Source organism: Gracilinanus agilis, chromosome 4 (genome assembly GCF_016433145.1).
Source record: "Gracilinanus agilis isolate LMUSP501 chromosome 4, AgileGrace, whole genome shotgun sequence".
Lineage (NCBI taxonomy): Eukaryota > Metazoa > Chordata > Mammalia > Didelphimorphia > Didelphidae > Gracilinanus > Gracilinanus agilis.
The window spans coordinates 262,257,469-262,280,899 of NC_058133.1; the positions used below are offsets into that span (position 1 = coordinate 262,257,469).

Below are 23,431 nucleotides of genomic sequence, written 5' to 3' on the forward strand. Positions count from 1 at the left end.
CCTTCCCTTCCCTTCCCTTCCCTTCCCTTCCCTTCCCTTCCCTTCCCTTCCCTTCCCTTCCCTTCCCTTCCCTTCCCTTCCCTTCCCTTCCCTTCCCTTCCCTTCCCTTCCCTTCCCTTCCCTTCCCTTCCCTTCCCTTCCCTTCCCTTCCCTTCCCTTCCCTTCCCTTCCCTTCCCTTCCCTTCCCTTCCCTTCCCTTCCCTTCCCTTCCCTTCCCTTCCCTTCCCTTCCCTTCCCTTCCCTTCCCTTCCCTTCCCTTCCCTTCCCTTCCCTTCCCTTCCCTTCCCTTCCCTTCCCTTCCCTTCCCTTCCCTTCCCTTCCCTTCCCTTCCCTTCCCTTCCCTTCCCTTCCCTTCCCTTCCCTTCCCTTCCCTTCCCTTCCCTTCCCTTCCCTTCCCTTCCCTTCCCTTCCCTTCCCTTCCCTTCCCTTCCCTTCCCTTCCCTTCCCTTCCCTTCCTTTTTTCCTTCCCTCCTTCCCTCCCCAAGGCAGAAGAGTGGTAAGAGTAGGCAATGAGGGTTAAGTGACTTGCCCAGGGTCACACAACTGGGAAGTGTCTGAGGCCGGATTTGAACCTAGGACCTCCCGTCTCTAGGCCTGGCTCTCAATCCACTGAGCTACCCAGCTGCCCCCAATATTTATTTCTGATGACAAAATTCAAACTTTCAAATGAAAATGAGAATTTTTGGAAATTTATATTTTCTACCATGGGTTTGACAGTCCATATTTAATGACTTTTCTGATAAGACTCACATGACTTTTAAAATTGTATATGAAATGGGTAAACATTTAGAGTATCTGCATAATTCAGTAAACCACTATTTTTTAAAATGTTTTTCCAATTACATGTAAAAACAATTTTAAAACATTTACTTAAAAATTTGAGTTCCAATTTCTTTCTCTTCTTCTCCACCCTCACTGAGAAGGCAAGCAATTTGACATAGGCTACACACACACACACACACACACACACACACACACAGTCATACAAAACATTTTTCTGTATTAGTCATGTTGTAAAAAAAAATAAAACCATGAAAAAATAAAATCAAAAGTAGTATACTTCAATCTGCACTCAGCAGTCTTGGATATTTATATTGCCGAAAATAGCTAAGTCATTCACAGCTGGTCATTGTACAGTATCATGATTACTGTGTACAGTGTTCCCCAGTTCTGCTCATTTCACTTTGTATCAGCTTTTGTAAGTCTCCCCAAGTTTTTCTGAAAGCATCCTGCTTATCATTTCTTATAGCACAATAATATTTTATTACAAGCATATACCACAACTTTTTCAGCTATTCCTCACCTGATGGGTATCCCTTCAGTTTCCAATTCTTTGCCACCATAAAAATTGCTGCTACATTTTTGTACTAATAGGTTCTTTTCTCTTTCCTTTGATCTCTTTGGAATACAGACCTAGTAGTAGTATTGCTGTGTTAAAGGGTATGCATAGTTTCACAGCCTTTTGGGGCATAGTTCCAAATTACTCTTCAGAACAGTTGGATCATGAACCACTATTTTCCAGATGACCAGTGCATTATATTATAAAATCATGTAACAGAACAAAAAGTTCATTACTTTGGTTTGAGAATTCACAATGAAATGAGTCATTAAGAAACGGTCATTTGTTGAATTTTGGTAGTGTATCCAAGAAGAATATCCACAATTATCTGAAAAGATTCTTCAGATACTCATCCCTTTTCCAACTATTTATCTGGGTAAGGCCTAGCTACTTATTGTACTTCAACCAAAACAACATGTAAAAATAGATAGATGAGAATGCCTTCTGTTAAGCCAGACATTAAAGAGATTTGCAAAAAAGTAGAGTAATGTTTCTCTTTCTCACTACATTTTTTTTTTGAAATATGGCTAATTTCATAAAATATGTTATTTGTGTTAACATGTAATAGGTTATTTTTATTTTTTTAGAATATTTTTCCATGGTTACATAATTCATGTTCTCTTCCTCCCTTCCCTCCCCCCAGCTGACAAGTAATTCCACTGGGTTATAATGTATTATTTACTCAAAATCTAATAGGTTATTTGTAAATGAATTATCAAATATTTTTAAATTTATGAGTTTTAACTTCATATGCAATAAATATTGATAGCTATAACCTACATAAATAAAAACTCTTTGGGAGGGTATTTGGTAATTTTTTTTTAATTATAAAGTGAGTCTGAGTCCAAAACATTTGAGAACACCTACTCTAGAATATGCATAGTATTTGTGTCAGTGGCTTTCCTTATAATTAATTTCTAGGTAAGGTTACTTTTTTGGGCAGAAAGAGTAAAGAAGGAAATAGGAATATTGGTCTTGCTCTTTTGCTGAAAATAAAGAATTTAATTCCCAGTTCCTGGGTTATTTGGGAATGGAGATGGTTGGAGATAGCACAGTCATAGTAAAATGCTACATTAGGGATAACATACTTAGATTGGTTTCTAGCCAATAGTGATAATTCCTCTCTGAATTCCTACAACAACTACTGTCTGTAATAATCATTTTAAAAATTGTATAATGCTTAATAATTTAACTGTCTTAGATGAATATTGAGCATACAGTAAGTGGTTCATAAATGTAGACTATATTGGATCTATCACTTAATTTCTCAATGTCTTTGGGCAAATTTGTGTTTTAGGCCTCAGCTCCACCTGTAAAGTAGAATTGTAATTTCAGTCACTTCATAGTAATATTTTGGTGACAAACATGAAAATTTGGATCATAGATTTAAAACTGCAAGTGCTCTTAAAATTCATCTAGTTCAAATCACTACTCCAGAAGCTGAGAAAATAGTCCTGGAGAGGTTATATAAGTTGCCCCATCTTTTGACTGAGCACAACCTGTTGTGCTGTCATCCTGGCATCTGTAAGGGAATGACTGAAGTCCCTGTGAGACAGGTGACATGTCAAAAAGTCAGGACTCACATCTGGACTGAAGTTAAGGCTGTCCAACTCAAGACTCCCAGGAGGAAAGGGGAAGGGAAAAGAAAGGGAACGCAGGAAGTGTGTGCTTTCTTGCTGGACATTTTGTTGCTTTCTCTTCCTTTTCTGGGATGTTTAACACTTGCACACAACTGCTTGGAACAGTCATATTGATGTGGCTTTTAATTAGGTATGGATAGGTGATCATGTGATCTTTCTCTCTAACCCTTATGAATAAATAATTATAAATTTATATATAGTCTCCAGATAATTTTAATCATAACAAAGATTAAGCCTATTCTTTTTTTTTTTTTTTTAAATCTTTACCTTCTATCTTAGAACCAATGCAAGGCAGAGGATTGGTAAGGACTAGGCAGTGGCGGTTATGATTTGCTCAGGGTCACACAGCTAAGAATTATCTGAGTCTAGATTTGAACCTAGGACCTCCCCTTTCTAGGGCTGGCTCTCAGTCCATAAACCTGGTCTTTGAAAAATAAAGCCTTTAAAAGTCTGGGCCTTGGGTTACATTAATTTATTCTAGTTTTAAGAATGTGGTAATCATGGATTGATGGGGATATGATTGAGGATATTGACTCTAAAGGATCACCATAGTACAAATATCAATAATATGGAAATAGGTCTTTACATGTAAAACTCAGTGGAATTGCACATTGGCTACAGGAAGCGGGTGGACTTAGGGGAGGGAAAGAACGAGAATCTTTTAACCATGGAAATATATTCTAAATCGATCAATTAAATAGAATTTAAAAAATTTAATTAAATTAAAAAAAAAGAATGTGGTAGTGCCAAAGAGGAGACATCATGTAGGAAAATTTACCTATATTCTTATACTTATTGCTGGTGGTAGGTGTCTTTTCAGGAATGTGTGCTAGCTTAATTCATTTATCTTCTTGGTAATCCATCACTGGACTGTTTTTATCTTATTGGTAGAACTCAATGATAGGAATCCCACATCAAGAGAATAATGAAATTAGTTGTTAGGGAAGGTTGTGACTTGGTATTTTTCTCCTTGTTGCGTGGAACTAATTGTAATTTTAGTACCACAAATTGCTGTAGTTTATTGCTTCTGTCCTTTTAGCATCAGCAATTTTAAAAAGAGACCAAATTTGACTAAAAGACTGTTGAGAAATATTTTTCCCCCCTTGCTAATTAGCCTTTAAATTTGGTCTATGACGTTGTGCTTTGATTCTTGTCTTTACTGCAGCATCTGGAGAGGACCCAACGTGAATTGCGTTGATAGCACTGGTTACACCCCTTTGCACCATGCAGCTCTGAATGGTCACAAGTAAGTAATAAATCATGTGCTACTTTGCTATCACCCACTAAGTCCATTTAAAATCCCCAAGCCTCATTTTAGTTAAACTCTAAATTTCTTCTTTCAGGAGCCTTTAGCCAGTGCTTATAAAAGATGGAGAGAGTTTAATTTCACATGGTATAGTAGAAAGCATGGTGACTCTGGAGTCAAAAGCCCTGAATTCAAATTTTGCCCCTGATACTATCTGTATGCTCTTAAACAGATCACCCAGCATCCTCAGATCTTAGCTGCTTCATTAAAAGAGTGAGGGCCTTCTGGTTTCAAATGCAAACTCTTCCTTTTGTCATTTTTAAGCCCTTTTTAGTCTGGTTCAAGTCTACCTTTCCAGACTGATTATATATTATTCCCTTCATATATGCTTTAATTCATCCAAACTCCTGGGCCTCATGTACAATATTCCATCTCTCATCTTCTTTGCACCTTCTATCCCTTATCCCTGGAAGATACTTATTTCTCATTTCTACCTCTTAGATTCCTTGACCTCTTTTAAACTTATTTTAAGCACCACTTCCCAAGTGAAGCCTTTTCTGATCTACCTAGTTTATAGTACTTTCTGTCCCCCCAAATCCCTAATTAACTTGTATTTGCTTTGCATTCAATTTATATCTACCTATAGGGATACATTTCCTCCAATAGAATGTAAACCTTTTATAGACTGGTCCAATTTCCTTTTTGTTTTTATATTCTCAGCACCTAGGATAGTGCTCATCAAATAGATACTTAATGAACATTTGTTGGGTGATTAATACTTTTTCTTCAAATTCCTAACTTCACTCCACTCACCTTCTTTAATTCAATAGTCAGTCACCAAAGACCTATTTATTTAGCATTTTCTATGCTAGGCATTAGATGCAAGAACTTCTCAGTTGCTACTTTCAACCTCAAAACTTTAGTATTATTTTTCTATTTTCTTTTTCTTCTCTCCTGTCTTATGAGAAAAGTCTTTCCTATTCTTTGCTAAGGAATCCTTTTACCAACCACAAGATGTTAGAGAAGCAGAAAGCAGAATAGCAAGCTCCTCTCTGCAAAACTACATATAGACTTAGAAAATGCACTAGATTGAATCCTGAGGGGAAAATCCAAGAAAAAATTCCATTGAGTTATTTTTCTAACCCAAGGTAGCTTAGAGAGATTGAGAGATTTGCAATCACTGTGGATAATGTTTAGCCAGGAGATCTTCAGTACAGGGAGAGGCTATGTATTAGGCATATAGTAGTCCTAGACCTATCCTAGGGATAGGTATTGATTGACAGTTTTATTGCCCACCATCCAGGTCCTGAGCCCAGATCCAGAGTGGACTGAGAAGGAGACCTGACCTACCTTTTTCCCACAGTGCAGGTCCTGGGTTGTGTACTAAGAAAAAAAGCAGATTTAAAAGCAAGCAGTAGGCAATGTGGCTCAGATTCTAGAAGCAGAGTAGGAACTCAATTTCAACCCAATCTGAAGCCTTCAGAGAAATAACCAGCCAGGAATTCTAGGAGAGCCTGCAGCTGCATCATTCTGAACCAGCAGAGTTTTCTAGCTATATGATAGTAGCCAAGTCCAACAGCAGCCTACTGCTGCTCAGATCTAAACTCAGGTTAAAAACTTTCAGAGTTTGAACCATGGTGACTGTGGTCACATTTTCCTCTGGATCAGACTGCTTTGGGAACACTGAAAGCTTTCCTTTTAGAAGCAGGTAGACCTTGCCCCATCAAGTCCAGTGTCAAGAAATAGGCTGGAATAAAGACTAAACAGAAAAAAAAAAACAACTAATTCCATCATAAGACACTATTATGGTGACACACACTCAAGATAGAAACTCAGAAGAGAATAACTCCCATTACATCTATTAAAAAAGCCTCAAAGAAAAACACAACTTGTGCACAAATTCAACCAGATTCCAGACAGAGATGAACAGGGTTTAAAAAAGTTTTCATCAATGAAATAGAGCCATGGAAGAAAGAATTAGAAAGGGAACAAAAACCCTTCTCCAAGCAACAGATTTCCTGAAAATTAAAATGGAATAAATGGATCATTGACTCCGTGAAAGAGAAAGAAATATTAAAATCAAAAGATTGAAAAAAAAAAAAGGAAGAAAATATAAGGTATCTCATCATAAAAGAAATTGACCTGGAAAACAGACCAAGGAGAGATCATTTAACAATCATCAGACTACCTGAATTTCCCGATAAGAATTCAAATAATGCTTCAAGAAATTTTAAAAGAAAATTCTCATCTTTTCAAAATAGAGGGCAAAGTAGAAATAGGGTCACTTTTTAAAAGAAACTTACAGATGAGAACTTTTAGGAATATCATAGCCAGAATTCAGAGCTTCTAAGTTAAAGAAAAAATACTGCAAGTAGTTAGAAATAATTCAAGTCCTAAAGAGCCACAATTAAGGATAACACACTAGTAGCCACTAATATAAAAGAACAGAGAGCTTGGAGTCCAATATCTTAGAAGGCAAGAGATATAGACTTAAAATCAAGAATAACTTGCCCAGGGCCTGGTAGGTAGCACAATGGATAAAGCACCTGGCCTGGAATCAAGAGGAATTGGGTTTAAATGTGGCCTCAAACACTTCTAGCTGTCTGACTCTGGGCAGGTCACTAAACCCCAGTTGCCTACCCCTTACTGCAATTCTTCCTTAGCATTGATACTAAGTATTGTTTAAGGGGAAAAAAAATAACTTACCCAGCAGAACTGAGTATAATGGACCTTCAGTGAAACAGAATATTTCCAGGTATGAAAAGACTGAAATTCAAACACAGGAGTGAAAAGAAACATAAAAAGGTAAACCTGATTGAATAATGATAGAAGACTAAACAAGGACAAATTGCTTACTTGTTCCCACTGAAGCCTATCATCATCAGGGTCATAGAAGGAGTCTAATTAGATGGAAGTCCTGGGAGTGGTTTTCTTAATGACCTTAAGAGAAGAATGGAAAGGAAAGAGAAAGGAATACATTGAAAATGGGGGTGTGAGGATTAGTGAAAATGATCTCATATAATCAGGGTATAGAAATAGTTATCTAATGAGGAGAGAGTAGGTGGAGCAGCTGAGATATGAACCTTACTCATCTGAACTAGTCAAAGAGGGGAAAAGTACATCTATACAGAGTTAAATACATAAACCCAACAAGCAAATAGGATGGAAGAGGGAATTAGTGGAAGGGAAGATTAAAGAAGGGATTAGTCCTAAGCAAAATGAACTCTTAATAGTGTACAAAAATATAACTTCTTTTGTCATGTTAAAGAATGAGATTCTGAGGGAGTGCCTATTAATTGGAGAATGGTTGAACAAGTGTTTTGTGAATGTGATGGAATAATATTGTGTAGTAAGAAATGTAGAAGATAGTTTCAGAGAGACTTGAGAAGACTTATGAACTGATGAAGAGTAGAGTGAACAAAATCAGAAGAATTTATACGACAACAATATTGTAAAGACAACTTGGAAAGAATTAGGAATTCTGATCATTGTTAATCACCAAACATGGCTGCAGAGGACTGATGATAAACTGTGCTATCCAGTTTCTGGTGGAGAAGCAAAGGACCATATTTTTTGGATGTGGCCATTGTGCAATGTGGCCATTTTTTGCTTGATGTCAGATTTATAATGGTCAAATTCTCAACTAGGGAGTGATTTTTGGGATAGGAGGAAGAGAAGATTGGATTTTTTTACTGATTGGAAATGTGTATGTGTGTGTGTTTGTGAATGTCCATTTTCAGTGAGCATATATTGCTCAGATATTCTTAACTGAAAAGACTTTCCTTTGACTTATATGCTTATGTCTTTCTATTCTCACCTCTAATTCTTTTGCCCACAAAGTTTTTGGAAAAAATAGTTTATAATATCCAATACATTTATTTCTTTACCATTCATTTCATCCTTAAAAAGTCCTTTGTAATCTGGCTTCACTTCTCTGCCACTGTACTCAAACTGCTTTCTTAAAAGCGACCAATCTTTATCATCAAATCTAATAACTTTCTCAGTTCTTATCTTTTTTTCATATTAGTATGGCACATGACATAAAGATAAGTGATTCTTAAACTTTTTGTTCTTGAGACCTTTCTTAAACACTATAGACATTTAATTTTTTAAAAGGGGAACTCCTCTCCCCAGGCTTTTAAAGTTATATCTATTGATATTTATTCATTTATAGGTTTTAATGTCTTAGTATTTTTATGAAAATAAAGGATCTCAGAGAACCTCTGAACCATACACTTTAAGAATTGCTACTGTAAACTCTTTCTCTTTTAATTTGGTCTCCAGGACATCACACTCCTGGCTATTTTCTTACCTCTAATTACAGTTTCTCTGTCTCCTGTTTCCAATTCTTACTATTAAGTGTTGTTCAGGATTCTGTCCTTGGCTTTCTCATCTCTATACTGCCTTGGGAATCTTATTTACATACACAATTTAATTACCTCTACAGGAAATCTTTGTTTCCAGCCCTGACTTATCTCCTGAATATCCATACCTCTCTATCCAGCATCTCTACCACAGATCAAACTAGCATCTCATCTGTGACATGTAATACTGAAATCTGTTTTCTCTATATTTGTACTGCTATTGCACTCCTCCCTCTCTCCCTCCCTCCCTTCTTCCTTTCCTCTTTCTCTCCCTTCCTTCCTCCCTCCCTTCTTTCCTTCCTTCTTCTCTCCCTCCCTTCCTCCTTCACTTTCTCTTTCTCTCTCTCTTTTCTTTCAACTTTTACCCACTATCCTAGATTAATTCTAAAACAGAAGAGAGGAAAGAGCTGGGCAGAGTGGTTAAGTAATTTGCCCAGGGTCACACCACTAGGAAGTGTCTGGGGTCAGATTTGAACCCAGGTCCTCCCAACTCTAGGCCTGGCTCTCTGTTGTGCTGTTTAGCTACCTGTGTCTCTACTTTTTCTATAGTGGTACTTACCAGTACCTATGTTTCATACCTCATTGTTACTTTTGTCTTTTTCCTCATCTGACACATCCAATTTGTTTCCAAGCTTGTTAGTTTTTACCTTTATGATATCTGGCATTTGTCACTTCCTTTAGATTCCCCTTTTTGCTATTCTGGTAGTTTTTTTTTTTTTAATCCTGGGACTCCATTCTAGGAGCATAGGGCCACAACCAGTAGGCAATGGGTCGCTCAGGGTCACCCAGCTGGAAAGAGTCTGAGCCCGGATTTGAACCTAGGACCTTTCCTCTCTAGGCCTGGCTCTCAATCCACTGAGCTAGCCCAGCTGCCCCTACTTTAGGTTGCAGTTTCTTTAGCAGATGTAGTTTTTACAGGATGGGGTTGCTAGCCCCACGCCCAACCCTCCTCCTTTTTCATCCGGGCTAGGGACCGTCCTTAGCCCAGGAGTGGTAAGGGTGGGCAATAGGGGTCAAGTGACTTGCCCAAGGTCACACAGCTGGAAGTGTCCGAGGCCGGACTTGAACCTAGGACCTCCAGTCTCTAGGCCTGGCTCTCAATCCACTGAGCCACTCAGCTGCCATTCTGGTAGTAGTACCCCCTTTACTCCTTTGACTATTCTAACAAATGCTTACTTGGACCCACTGTTTTTAGTCTTCTCTCTCTCTTCCTTTGTCACCCTGCCCCCATCCTCTTTAACATACTTCCACCAGATAAATCTTCCTTATGCATAGATTTGATCACCATCCTCCTTTGTCCAGATCAGTAATTAGGTTAGAATGACAGGCTTTGCCCTGAGTCAGGATATTTGAAAACATTTAATATGTGTACATCTTTTGCACTTTGGGATGTGAGGAGAACATGAGGACAAAAAACCCAATTAGAGATTACAAAAATTAAAGGGGAAATCAATGAAATTGAAAGTAAAAGAACTATTGAATTAATAAATGACTAGAAGCTGGTACTTTGAAAAAACAAACAAAATTGACAAAGTACTGGTCAATCTAATTAAAAAAAGGAAAAAAGAAAACCAAATCATCAGTATCAAAGATGAAAAGACTGCCTGCCGTTCGATCTAGCCATAGCATTGCTGGGTTTGTACCCAGCACTGAACTGCCTTTTTAGCTTGCTCTCACTCTACCCCATCCTTTGTAAGTCTATGCTATAGTGAAATTGGAATTTTTGTCACTTACACACATCTGCTTTCCCCTGCTTTGCAAATGTTTATGCCTTTTCTCATATTATTTCCTACATTTGGGGTAATTCATGTTTACATAGTTTTATAAAGCATTTTTCCTCAAACACATACCATAAATAAAATTATTCCCGGTGATTATATGAGGAGACTGAGGTTCAAAGAGGTTAAATGATTTTTCAGCTTGTAAGTTCTGGAACCATATCTTGAATACAGAATTTATATCTGTAAGGTCTATGTTTTTTTCTGCCATGGTGTATTCCTCTCTTCCTGCCCAGTTTTCCCCTATTGATATCCTTTGATCTTTCAAGACTGCTTCAAAAGGAAAGTATTTTTGGCAGTTTTAAGAATGGATTAGGACTCTGAAAAGAGAATAAGAAAGTCACATATAGAGGATAGTTGGTAGGTTTTTTTCTACTAAGATGCTAAGTACAAACAGCATAATAGGAAATGAAGGTCTTTAGATAATGGTGTTAATCAAATTAGTATAGAACATTGGAGCACTTGATTGAAATTTAGATTCTATGAATTATATAATTTTTTACATCCTTTAATAGAGTTTGTTTTGCTTAAAATCCCTCACTTAATCCACCATTCCTCTAATAACCCCTTTTCTCCTTTCCATTTCCTTTCCTCTTTCATTGTTGAGTGAAATGTACTTCTGTATGTATGTGTCTATTCTTCCCTCCTTTGACCAGTTTGAATGAGAGTTTCATTCAAGCATCAGCCACTCCTCCAATTTCTTTTTCATATAGATTAATATTTCATCTTGATTATATGGGATAATTTTCCCCCAGTGTATTCCTCTTTACCTTTCTTTTCTTTTTTTAAAGATTAAGATATAACAGAACCACTCCTGAGCCTTATGTCTAATTAGTCTCAGTGACCCCTAATAGAAATGAAAAGGGGATACATATATTAGAACATAGCTTATCCTTGTTTAGTTACTTAGAATTATTCATTCTATTTGAGTGGAGATTTTGTCTGATTTAATGCATATGGTGGATAATTATGCATTTGTATTTATTTAATTAATAGCATCACCAAGAAGAAAGCTAACTTCCCCCAAAGTACTCCAGTTATTCCATATGTTTGGCTTATATTTGTATTAACTTCTATTTCCATCTACCCTTCTGCATTCAACACAGAAGGATAATCACCTTGAATACTGTATGAAATTGTACCAAGGATTTTTGTATTACTTTGTTCATATAAATTCTATTCCAGAATGCTATTAATGCATCACAGGCAAGGGGTGATTTTAAGGCGTAGAGAAGATAGACATTTTCAGATGGAGTAGAAATGAGATAGTGTCAAAGAGGCCAAGATAAACGGGAGGAGTGATTCAGACAACATGGCTCCAGAAAGTTAGACTTCCCTATCAATAGCTACACAAAGGAGATTTTCCTGAGTTCCCAAGACAGAGAGTTTTGAATTATGCAAGTTCATCAGATGTTATTGCCTTCCAGGGACGTGGTGGAAGTTCTTCTAAGGAATGATGCATTGACCAATGTGGCTGATTGTAAAGGCTGTTACCCTCTTCACCTGGCAGCCTGGAAAGGGGATGCTCAGATAGTTCGTTTACTCATCCACCAAGGACCCTCCCACACCAAAGTCAATGAACAGGTTGGAAGATTTTTCACGTATCTGATTATACCTTTCCTGGATAGTGTGGTGGGAGGGGGCATTTTATTTCTATAGCCCCAGTCTTGGTTTATTCTTCCTCAACACATTGATTTCTTTTTAACTCCCCTTCCCTCAAAGTTATTTCCTGTTGGTAAATCTCATTATTCTTGCAGATTGTAGCTATGCGAGCATTTGTATAGATTTTAAGGAGGGAGCACATGCTTCTGGCATATGGATTGAAAGGCTTTATCTTTTTGATAGTTCCTCTTTCTTTGCCTTTTGTTTTTTCCAGAGCTGAAGTAGATCCTTTTCGCTGTTTCATAATACTATTTGAAAGAGGAAATTATTGTTCTTGGTTGTTGAGAATGTAAATAAAACTATATCCACTTGCTTGTGATATGTTCAATATCATTCATCTAGTCATTCATCTGACTAAGTAACTGTTAGACCATAACACTGAAGCCTATAGTAATGAAGCATCGATATCATGCCTCACAAATAAGCTACCTAATCTGACAGAGGTCTCATCCTATGGAGGAAGAAACATACAATGTATTGTCTTTTGACCTTACAGGGTTGCACTAAGCTGTTAGAGTGTGGTATAATTTATAAGAAGGAATCTTATCCTATAGGCTCTAGAAAATTAAGATAGAAGAGCTTTCAATTTTCCTTTTATTGAGATAATAATGGCTAGCATTTATATAGCATGTTAAGGTTTGCAAAGCCCTTGACATGGTATCTCATTTGATCATCACAACAGACCTAGTACTCTTAAGTACTATTATGATCTCCATTTTACAGATGAGGAAATTGAGGCTGAGAAAGATTATGGATTTGTTTAGGTCACAAGTGTTTGAGTCAAGATTTGAACTTGGATTTTCTTAACTCGAAGTCTAGCACTCTATTTACAGGTCATCTAGCTGCTTCCTTGATGCCTATATATGGCCCCTGGTCAGTTTCCCATTCCTTTTGGGATGGTGGTGCCTAGGCAGGTGATCAACATGTGACTAATCTTTGTCTTTTTTTTTTTTTTTTTGAACATTTAAGGGATGACTTTTGTTAACAAAGCATAACTTTTATTATGTTGCTTTAGTCTCCAGTGGCTGATTAATTCCCTTTTGCCAAAGGGTACCTAAAAAAATGTTTGCTTTTAATTATTCTTCCTCAGTTTTTAAATAGCTGCACAAATATGTAATTTTCTAGTCCTTTCTGTCCTGATTTTTACTTTGGAATTTGGATCCTGGAAAGATTTTTAAAGCTAACTAATTGAGTTTGTAACCCTGAGCCTCATCCTACACTGATCATCCAAAGAAAGGGGTGGGGGATGTTCAAGATGGATTGCTTTGGGATACAGGACTTCAGTCCAATGTTAAGAAAATCTTTCAGGCATGTCAGCACTAGAGTAAGACTGGTATCTAAGAGAAATTAAATGTCCACCATTCCTTGGAGAATATAGTGGGTTTTGATAGTCTTTGCAAATGGAGGAAGTCAATTAACTGGTCATTACATTGATTTGTTTAGAAATTCCTTTAATGTGGTGGTTCCAGCTGGCTGCCAATATAAATGGAGTGATTAGTGATGAGGTACCATGGAGGTTGGGTTGCTGTTCCACAACTTATTTCTTTTCAAGATATCCTGAGGGAATGAATCTGATTTCCCCATTGGGGCTACACAGTACTTTATTGCTGTATTTCATCCATCTTATCATCACGTTTTCTTTTCCTCTCCTTTTTGTAGAATGCTCTTGAGATCAAAGAACTCAAAAAGTACGGCCCCTTTGACCCTTATATCAATGCAAAGGTGTGTACTTAGCTGACAGGATTTCTCTGCATCATTGCTCCCGAGCTGCACCCAATCTTGTACTCCATCTTGATCCCATTCTCCTGCTCAGGCAGTTTTCATCATCCTGGTTGATGACTGCTCCAGTCCTGTCTACTTCATTTCTGTTTCTGGGGATGGTAAAAGTATTTTAAAAATCCAAACCATCCAAAATAAAGTTGTCTACTTTTAAGGAAAAAATCTGAAAACTTAAAATCAATAAAGATGGGGGAAGAGTCAGATTTCAGACTCTTTAATTTGATGTTAAGGTTTTAAAAATTATTATTAGAAAAAATTTTGTACTTCAAGAATAGTTAGGGAAATTAATATTCTTAATAAGCACAAATAATGAGAGACTTTTACCTGCTGGAACATAAATTTATTTTCTTCATGTCTTTTAGCTAGGTTCTAATTTCTATATTTCTTACCAAAGTGAAGGTTGCTTTCTCTGTGGTTCATGGTGCGTGCAGGAGTAAAAGGCCATGGGCAGCCTCTTTTGGGACTCTTGCCTGCTTGCTACCTCAGTCTTGTTTTGTTAAGTCTGTACATTTATGTCTGGCTTTTAAGCCTCAATCTTCTGTCTCTAGTCTTTGTTTGCTTTTCTTTCTGCTTAGTCATTCTCGTCCCACAAAAGAGCACAAAAATAGATTTATAAATCACCATTAAAGTTGAACAGTTGACGAAGTGGATCAAAAAAATTTCTTGTTACTTAATCAGGCTATCAGCAGAGAGAAAATAAATGAAGAGAGTTTTTACTCAGACATTCACAATATTTAATTGAGTTTTATTTATTGTCAGGCTGGAAGCAAATAATGAGCCTTCTGATTTATGATGGGATGTGGTTTTAAGTGTGTCATGCTCGGCTGGCTTTGCCTTTACCATTTGGAGCCTCTCTGGCCAGCAATATTTTTCCCTTTGAGCCCTAGTTTTCTCAGTCACAGCAACTCTGTTTGACTGGAGATTTTATTTTACAAGAGATCTGTTGATCTTTTGTAGAACTCTGGTTAAATCATAATGTTGCCTATATTAGCTATTTCTTTTTATTCTCCATGAATTTTTCTGAAAGGAAAGCAAGCATAAAATAATTTTTATAATTTCAAAGTTCCTGAAAGCAAATTTCATGGTTTCATTTTGTTAAAGAACAGATCAATTCTCACCTTCTTCATAGGCATTAAGGAAGTCTGAGATTTTCCCATTTGATAGGAACATAATGCATAGAGGCAATGTTACTAGGATTATTTAGCTATCCAGATTTTGCTTACAGTGATGCACCAGATAAAGTTTGGGGAAGATACTTTTATCCTTGTTATTTGTTTTTCCACTCTCCAAATGGAAAGGATACTTTGTTTAAAATATTTTGGTCTTATGATATGGATACAGTGTCATTTCTCAAAAGAATCTAGGAATACAGCAATATTAGTGGGAGAAGTTTTAAAAAATGATGTACTTAAGTAAGAACCACATTCTGAGGGAAGAGGATTTAAGAGTACTTCCCTTTTGTGGTTAGTTTAGTTACTAAAACATATGATTGTATGGAAGTTTTAAAGAGATGCTGTGGTTTTTGAAAATACTTTCTTCTGTGACCGATTTCACCTGCACAACTAAAATACGGCCTAGTTAATGAAAAAAAGAATGAGAGCATGTCCTTGTGTAAGAACTTGTTACCATACTTTAAAAGTATTATTCTTTTTTAAAGTTGCAGTTTGAAAATTTGAATAATGCATATTGGATTAAGAGTAACAAGCCTGGATGGATTCTGATAGCTACACCATACTGAGCTGGTTCATAAGCAAAACCTTTTTGCATTATACCCAAGTTTGTTTTCATGTGACCCACTTGGTCTCTTTGGGATTCATTATGTTCAAACTCATTTCACTTTTTAATAAAGACCATGTCAAACATGCAGCCCACCTGAGTAAGAATCAAACCTGATTAAAATGTAATTGGGAAATAGTTAACAAAATAAATGATAATACAATAAAACAAAGAAGACATTACATTTTAAAACCAAGTCTATATGTGTATGATTTAGTGGCCTCTATTTCTATTTGACATTCCTGCCCTAGACAGTTGCCTGAAGAAATGAAGGATCTAATCTTTTCTTGACCCAAATGGAATTTCTATTCACATTAATGATAATACATTTGTTTGAAAGTTCTTCATTATGTTGAACTGAAATCTGCCTTCCAATAATCTGTCAGCCCTAGTTCTGTTTTCAGGCGCAGCATGTAAAAAGTCCTCATCTTTCTCTGCATGACAGCTCTCCAAACATTTGAAAATAGTTGTTACTTTCCCCTCTAAGTGTTCTTCAGGAGAAATCTCTCTCTTTCAGGATAAACATCCTTAGTTACTTCCACCGCTTCTTCTGTGACAAATTACCCCTCAATATCCTAAGTGCAGCAATGTTTGCCTAAGTGTGATACAAAGACACCAGTTTACAAATGGAGTCAAACTTTAGGTGTTCAGAAGAAAGGAGACTCCATTGTGTATATTCTTCTCTGAGTGTCTGTTGTGGTAATGGCCTTACATTGTTCTCAGCTGCTAATATATTTTTGTATTTTATATTTCTTCCCTTCCAATTACCACAGACAAGTGGTTTTGACCTCACTCTTCAATTTTTTGTTTTTAATTTGGGGACATTTGGTGATGGTAAGACCAATAGATAGCTGTCTATGGGAAATACACAAAGGAGAATTTTAAAATTATGGTGCTTTGATTTCTCCTTTTTCCCATTTATCATTTTTCCAGCTCTTGATTCACTGATTAGAATGTGACCTTTTAAGGTTTCTGGGCATGCTTATTTTTAGGAAACAGATCCTTCACATCCCTATACCTAGTAATGGTTCTCACTGGGTTCTTGATGTTTGACTAACATAGTGTTTATCAACTCTTTTACTCCAGAGGAAAAATTGTGTTAATAACAAGGATAGTCAGACTTAAATATTTTTGTAAGAGAGGAGAGGGAGAGTATATTTGACTAGAGGCATCAGGCTTTATCTCCTTGTAGTTGGACAATGAAAATATTGCTTGTGAAAACAAGGTGTTTTTCTTAGAGCTGTTGGTGCTTGTCCTAATGACCAATGTTGAGAGAGAGAGAATGCAGATTGCCTTCTACTTATAGTAAATGAAGCCTGGTTTTTAGTGTGGCAGTCTTAAGTCAACTTGGGTGAGTGTTGAAGGTTAAGAAACATCAGTTCATCAGCAAAAGAAATGGCCTAGGAGATATTTTGGCTTTATATTCCACTTCCCTTGAATGGATTGGCAACTGACTTATGCTTAATCAAACTAAAATGAAATTAATCAGTAAGTAGAAGAGCCCTCGATGTCTCTGATACAATAGATGGACTTTCCTGGATGAAAGTCTCCCTACCTAAACTACGTAAGGTTTATAGTTTTATTTTTATGAAAGAGGAGTCATACGACACACGTTACGCATAGGCTGTACTTTCTCATTGTTAAAAGGGACTTTCTATTTGCCAGTTTAAAGAAGACCAAATTAGGAGATAAACCTCATTACAAAGTCACAAAGCCAATATTGCTGTCTGATTTGAAACACATCTCGCCAGGCATAGTAATGGCAAGGTTAGGTGGTGAATAGAAAGAAGCAATAAGGGAGCTTGGGCAGGTTTTTAAAAGACTAACTCCCCATGAAGCTGATTCTGAGTGACATAGTATTGCAGAGCAGAAGGAAGCCTAGTAAGCCCAAAGTCGTTCTCCTTGAAGGCAAATGCCCTACCATTAGTGGACTGACAGACAAGCAGATAGATACACACACACACACACACACACACACACACACACACACACACACACACACACAGGCACACACTGTCATAGTCATTCACTTGAGTTCTGTGTGCTACTTTGGGGCGTTCAGCATACTTGGGCTAATCCCTGTTGGTCACTGGCAGAAGTTGGTGGGGATGATTGAAGCATGTCCCAGCAGCTTATTCACTTGAGCCCTGTTTGACCTTATTGTTTTGCTTTCTCTGCACCCTATATTTTATCTGTGTGTGGCTATATTCTGCCTGTGGCTGCTTTTACTGCTTCTTCTGTCCTGATTTTCTTGATTGTAGTCTATTGGTGAACTCTAGTCCTAGGGGGCCCTGTTCCTAGTAGCTCCAGATCTTTCTGGATGACAATGCAGCTGGAAAGAATGATGCAGTCAAATGCTAGATCTAAAGCAGATGGAGTTGCATGCATGGTTTGGGGTAACCCCTAGAATATAATTTAACATTAATAAAATTAAAGCAGTTGTAGAAGGCTTTGTTTTTATAGTTTGAAAGGTGCAAAATATTTATTTTTTTTTACCATACCTTCCTTCCTCAAGCACTGCCTATCTCACAAAGTTGCAAAGCCAGTAGATAACATTTTAAAATTCTTCTGAATCACCTCAGTAAGTACTTTCTTAAATGTTCCTCTAAGAAGTCACATGGAAATTCCTATTCTCTGTGTCTTACACTTATGCAGTGTGTGTATATTTTTTCATTGGAAGAAAAAAGAAAAGGTACAACATTGTTGCTTTTAGATGAAACCTCTTCCTTTTTCATTCTCTGATTATGCTTTTTAGTTGAAACAAAATTCAAATTGGGGTTAAGGGGCAAGTCTGAATCTGAATTGATGAAAACATTATATTTGTATATTTTGCACCTTGCAAACAACTATGAAAAATCCTATTGTTATCTTTCACATAAAACTATTCCTTGCACTGCAGTTTTAATGATAGATAGTGCATGTATTCATTGGTTCAGGTATTCCAGTAGAAGCAGTGCAACAGTAAGAGGTCTCCGAGTTCCTTTTGCATTTAGCACTTTTCCTATCATCATTCCCTGTCCCAGGCCCTTGGGTCCCCCTCTCCCCCACCCCCAATATGGCTGTTGGCTGATATGTAAAATGATTGGTCCTGTTTTGCGTGATTTCCATCCTTGGTATTCATGATTGTTTGCATGCTAGAAGCCATATGAAATGGACAGTCTTTTTGTAAAAGCTAGAAATCAAGACAAATGAAATGGCTGACAAATTGAGAATCAAAATAATGTGGTTAGATAAGTATAGTATTGTAAAGCTGATTGAAGTTTAAATTAAACCAATGGTTTTGATATTGCTGTAGTTGATCTGCACTAGACTCCTATAGAATCCCTTTTATGTTTATGCTAGCTTCTTGATTCTGCAACAAATATGGGAGACATGGCTGGTCATACCCATTAATTTGACAGTATTTGGTAGATGAATGCTCTTCCTTTGCAGTAGGGAATTTGCATGTTAGGTAAGGGTATCACTAGTTAGAGTGATCAGTAGGGCTTGAAGAGTTTATCAGTTTATCAGGTTAATAACCTGCAGGTTATTAAGAATTGGTACATATCCTAGGACGCACTGACCACTGTGATCAATGATACCTTTACTTAAAGTACAAATTCATTATTGCAAAAGAAGAGCAGTCATCTACTACATACTTTCAAATTAATGGGTGTCACAGAAATGTTACTGCTATTTTCTTCATTTAAACTTCAATAGTTTTACTAGTGTTATTTCTGTCCAATGCCTGTCTGTACATGTTATTAAACCTACCTGCTTATGCTGGCTTCCTTTTTTAACCCTTTAGAACAATGACAATGAGACGGCTCTCCATTGTGCCGCCCAATATGGTCACACTGAGGTAGTGAAGGTCCTCTTGGAGGAACTAACTGATCCCACCATGCGCAATAACAAGTTTGAGACACCGCTGGACCTAGCTGCACTGTATGGGAGGCTGGAGGTGGTGAAGATGCTGCTCAATGCTCACCCCAACCTTTTAAGCTGCAACACTAAGAAACATACTCCTCTGCACTTGGCTGCCCGGAACGGCCACAAAGCTGTGGTCTGTGTCCTTCTCGATGCTGGGATGGATAGCAACTACCAGGTATCCATGATCATGTACCTTCAAGTTCTTATAGAGTCTTGGCTTCTATAGAAAAGGCTAAGGAAACATGCTGATGGACTGTGTAATCATTTGGCACATTACAATTTGAAAAATGCTTTCACTCATTTTTTAAAATAAAATGTGAGACTGCTAAAAAGAGATGTATCCCTCCTCTGAACCTATTTTGCTCAGTTCTTTTTAGTGGTCAATCCCTGAAAACTTGACTGTAGATTTCAACATAGTTTACTCTTCCATTTGAATAAAGTCCTTTCTTTAGTTTTCTGACTATTGGCATGCCTCAATTCTTGGCAAATCTATGTTGTCATTGTGTAACATAGTAAAGTGTCTTTGGAGCTTCCCTACAGATGATGTGGAATAAAACTCCAAATTTATTTACACATACTCATCTTTTAGACCAGTGGTTCCCAAACTTTTTTGGCCTACCGCCCCCTTTCCAGAAAAAATATTACTTAGCCCCCTGGAAATTAATTTTTAAATATTTTAATAGCAATAGGAAAGATAAGTGCACCTGTCTCCATCACCCTCCCCCTGGATCACTGCAGCACCCACCAGAGGGTGGTAGCATCCACTTTGGGAATCACTGTTTTAGACTTAATGCCCAGTGACAGCCTTTTTTTTAAGAAACATTAGTGCCAAGGCAGAAGAGCAATAAGGCTAGGCAATTGGGGTAAAGTGACTTGCCCAAGGTCAAGGAGCTAGGAGCTATCTGTGGCTAGATTTAAATCCAGAACCTCCATGTCTCCAGGCCTTTCTATCCACTGAGCCACCTAACTGCCCCCCAGTGCAATAGTATTTATATGGATCAAGTTATAGATGAACTGGAGGTGACCAGTCCCCTGCATGCAGTCTTCCTCCAGCACTTTTCTCCCTCAAGATCCTGGTACTGTGAACTTTAGGGATATGTGTAGCTAGACAGTGAGTGGATTTTCATGAATTCCAGTAGTTGGTGAATCACATTTAGCCCACTGCTATATCATTTCACTGGCCAAAGATATAAGCTATATGTAAATATTGTAAAACAGAGAAAACTATAAGAGAATATTATGGGGGAGGGGAGATTGCTAGGTGGCTCAGTGGATTGAGAGCCAGGACTACAGATGGGAGATCCTGGGTTCAAGTCTAAGGGGTAACTCTTCTGCCTTGGAACGAGTACACAGTATTAATTATAAGATGATATGGTTTTAAAAATAAAGTTGAGAGAGAGAGAGAGAGAGAGTGAGAGTGTGTGGTTGTGTGTGTGTGGTTGTGTGTGTCTGTTTATATTTTCCTTTGTATCCCTTCTGTTGGCTTTAATCGTTTGGAATTTCTTTTTGTCATGTAAAACCATGCTAATTTCTGGGATCACAGTTTCTGACTAGGTCCTGCACTGAGTTCTTGTTTGCTTTACAGACGGAGAAGGGCAGTGCTTTGCATGAGGCTGCTTTGTTTGGCAAGACAGATGTGGTTCAAATCCTGCTGGCTGCAGGTGAGAGGTCGGCAGTGCTCTTGTATACGGCATGTCAGGGTCGGGCCTGAACAGCGTCTCAGGAGGGGGTGGATTTCCACTGGCTGCAGTTGAACCCAGTTCATGTGTGTCTGCATTTGTTTGACTGTGTAAGTGTAAGACCTGTTTTTGGATAGCTGGATTAAATGGCTTTAGAGGATAACCAGTATTTCTGCTGGAAGGTTGATGTAAGTGACCAAGAGTCTGGCTATGTCTGGAGTTCTCCCAAAAATTCTCATTCTACTGCTTCATCCTGTGTATAACTCTAGGAATTGATGTGAATATAAAAGATAACCGGGGACTAACTGCATTAGACACTGTGCGAGAGCTTCCTTCCCAGAAGAGTCAGCAGATAGCGGCATTTATTGAAGGTCAGTTCATGGGAGGGAGGAGAAGGAAGCCCACCCATTGAAACTATTGGAGATGGGACAGAGCGGTAAACAGGGAAGCCCATTTGGTCCAGCTGTTTTCTCTACTTTTGTAGAACACATGACAGGGAAAAGAAGTACAAAAGAAGGAGACAAACCTCTTAGAACTCAGCCACTGTTCATCCCTAACGTGGACTCAACATCCCTGAAGTCTCAAGGTAAGTGTGACTCTGTCCTCCAGTTGGGGCTTGGCGTGGACCAAATGTGATATTTCTTTTCTGTGTGGTTTGGAGTACCCAGGTCTGGACAGTAAGTATAGCTTTTTGGTGTCATGAACAAGACCAATGTTCATCCTATTAACTGAATTATAAATTAGACTTAGCATGGCATATCTGAAGTTATATAATACTGAGCAGTATTTATAATACTGAGGAGGTTTTATTGCCTATGTGAGATTTGAAGGGTATTTCAGGCACTCTCTCTTTGCCTAATTTGTTTCCCAAAGTTAATATATTACCTACCTACTACTATATATTCTAGGACATGAGTATTTGTTCTTTCAAACATGGGGGAGAACAAGGGGCTATTGATAGTGTTACAATTAAAAATGATAAAGACTGATATAATAATAGAAATTAGTAGTTTAATTAAAGCCATGCTGATAGAGACAAATCATAGACCACGTGCCTGTAAGAATTCACATTGCCTCAGCCATCTTTACCTTTTGAATCTTCCTGCGCCTCGTAGCTCAGAGAGCCACTTCCTCCTCACCCAGGAGATTTAACCCCTCTCTTACATCACCATACTTCCTGTTTGCCATGAGGAATCACGGGAAATGTAGTTTCAAAGTCTCTCACATGTCCATAGGAAATATATAACATACTTTTAAATGGCATCTCCCCAATTCCAAATATACAATAGGCAGGGGTGGGAGAAATTGATGGGGAAGAGAGGGGTAAGAGTATAATAAAATCCTCATGATTGAGGTTAGAGTACTGTGATGATAATTATTTTTGAAAAGTTACCTTGGGGCAGCTAGGTGGCTCAGTGGATATAGAGCCAGGCCTGGAGATGGGAAGTCCTGGTTTCAATTCTGACCTCAGACACTTCCTGCCAGTGTAACCCTGGACAAGTCACTTAACCCCAGTTGCCTAGCTCTCACCAATTTTCTGCTTTGGAATGGATACTTAGTATGGATTCCAAGTCAGAAGGTCTTTTTAAAAAAATAGTCAATAAAGATTCATTAAATGTTTATTATGTGGCAGCCACTGAATTAAAGGCTAGTGATACAAATAAGAAAAAGATAAGACAGTCCCTGTCCTTAAGGAGCTTACAATCTAATGGAGAATACAGGACTCAAAAAGAAATTGAAAAGCAGGGAAAAAGGGGATGCAGGAATCTAGGAGATGGGTAAGGGTGGAGAGGGAGCTGAAAACGTTGCGCCCTCCACAAAAGGAGGTTGTGGGGGGAGTTTTTTGCTTTATCTTCTAACCCTTTATTCAGAGAAAAGGCAACGGTGACTCATTGATGAGCATCTCTGAACTTAGGCCAGTTTGGGGACCACAGATAACACTGTCTTGGAGGCCTTCTAGCTTGATATAGCTCCTGCCAGAACATAAACCCCACCAAAATAGGCATCAAGAACCCATTTCTCTCTTCATGTCACAAACAAAGTTCAGCAAAGGATTTGTAGTGTACATAAATGGTTTTGTTCATATAGATAAACATCTTCACACATACAAAATCCTTATGGGCACATTTGCATTCTCCCCATAGGAGAATATAAGGAATAATAAAACTGTTTCATTACTCTAAATTTTCTAAACTATAAATTTTTTACATAAGTATAATCATTATTATTTTTACTTGACATTTATACATATATATTTCT

At 37.7% G+C, this 23,431-nt stretch overlaps 1 protein-coding gene across 1 annotated transcript in view; it reads left to right on the forward strand.

The window, feature by feature from the left end:
• ANKS1A (ankyrin repeat and sterile alpha motif domain containing 1A) overlaps positions 1-23,431 on the forward strand; it is a 256,599-nt gene that overhangs the window by 89,761 nt on the left and 143,407 nt on the right. Inside the window, exons 2-7 of the mRNA XM_044674231.1 lie at positions 4,145-4,225; positions 11,795-11,951; positions 19,372-19,668; positions 21,079-21,154; positions 21,442-21,543; positions 21,657-21,758. Coding sequence (XP_044530166.1) covers positions 4,145-4,225; positions 11,795-11,951; positions 19,372-19,668; positions 21,079-21,154; positions 21,442-21,543; positions 21,657-21,758 — 815 coding nt within the window. The remainder of the gene's footprint in view (positions 1-4,144; positions 4,226-11,794; positions 11,952-19,371; positions 19,669-21,078; positions 21,155-21,441; positions 21,544-21,656; positions 21,759-23,431) is intronic.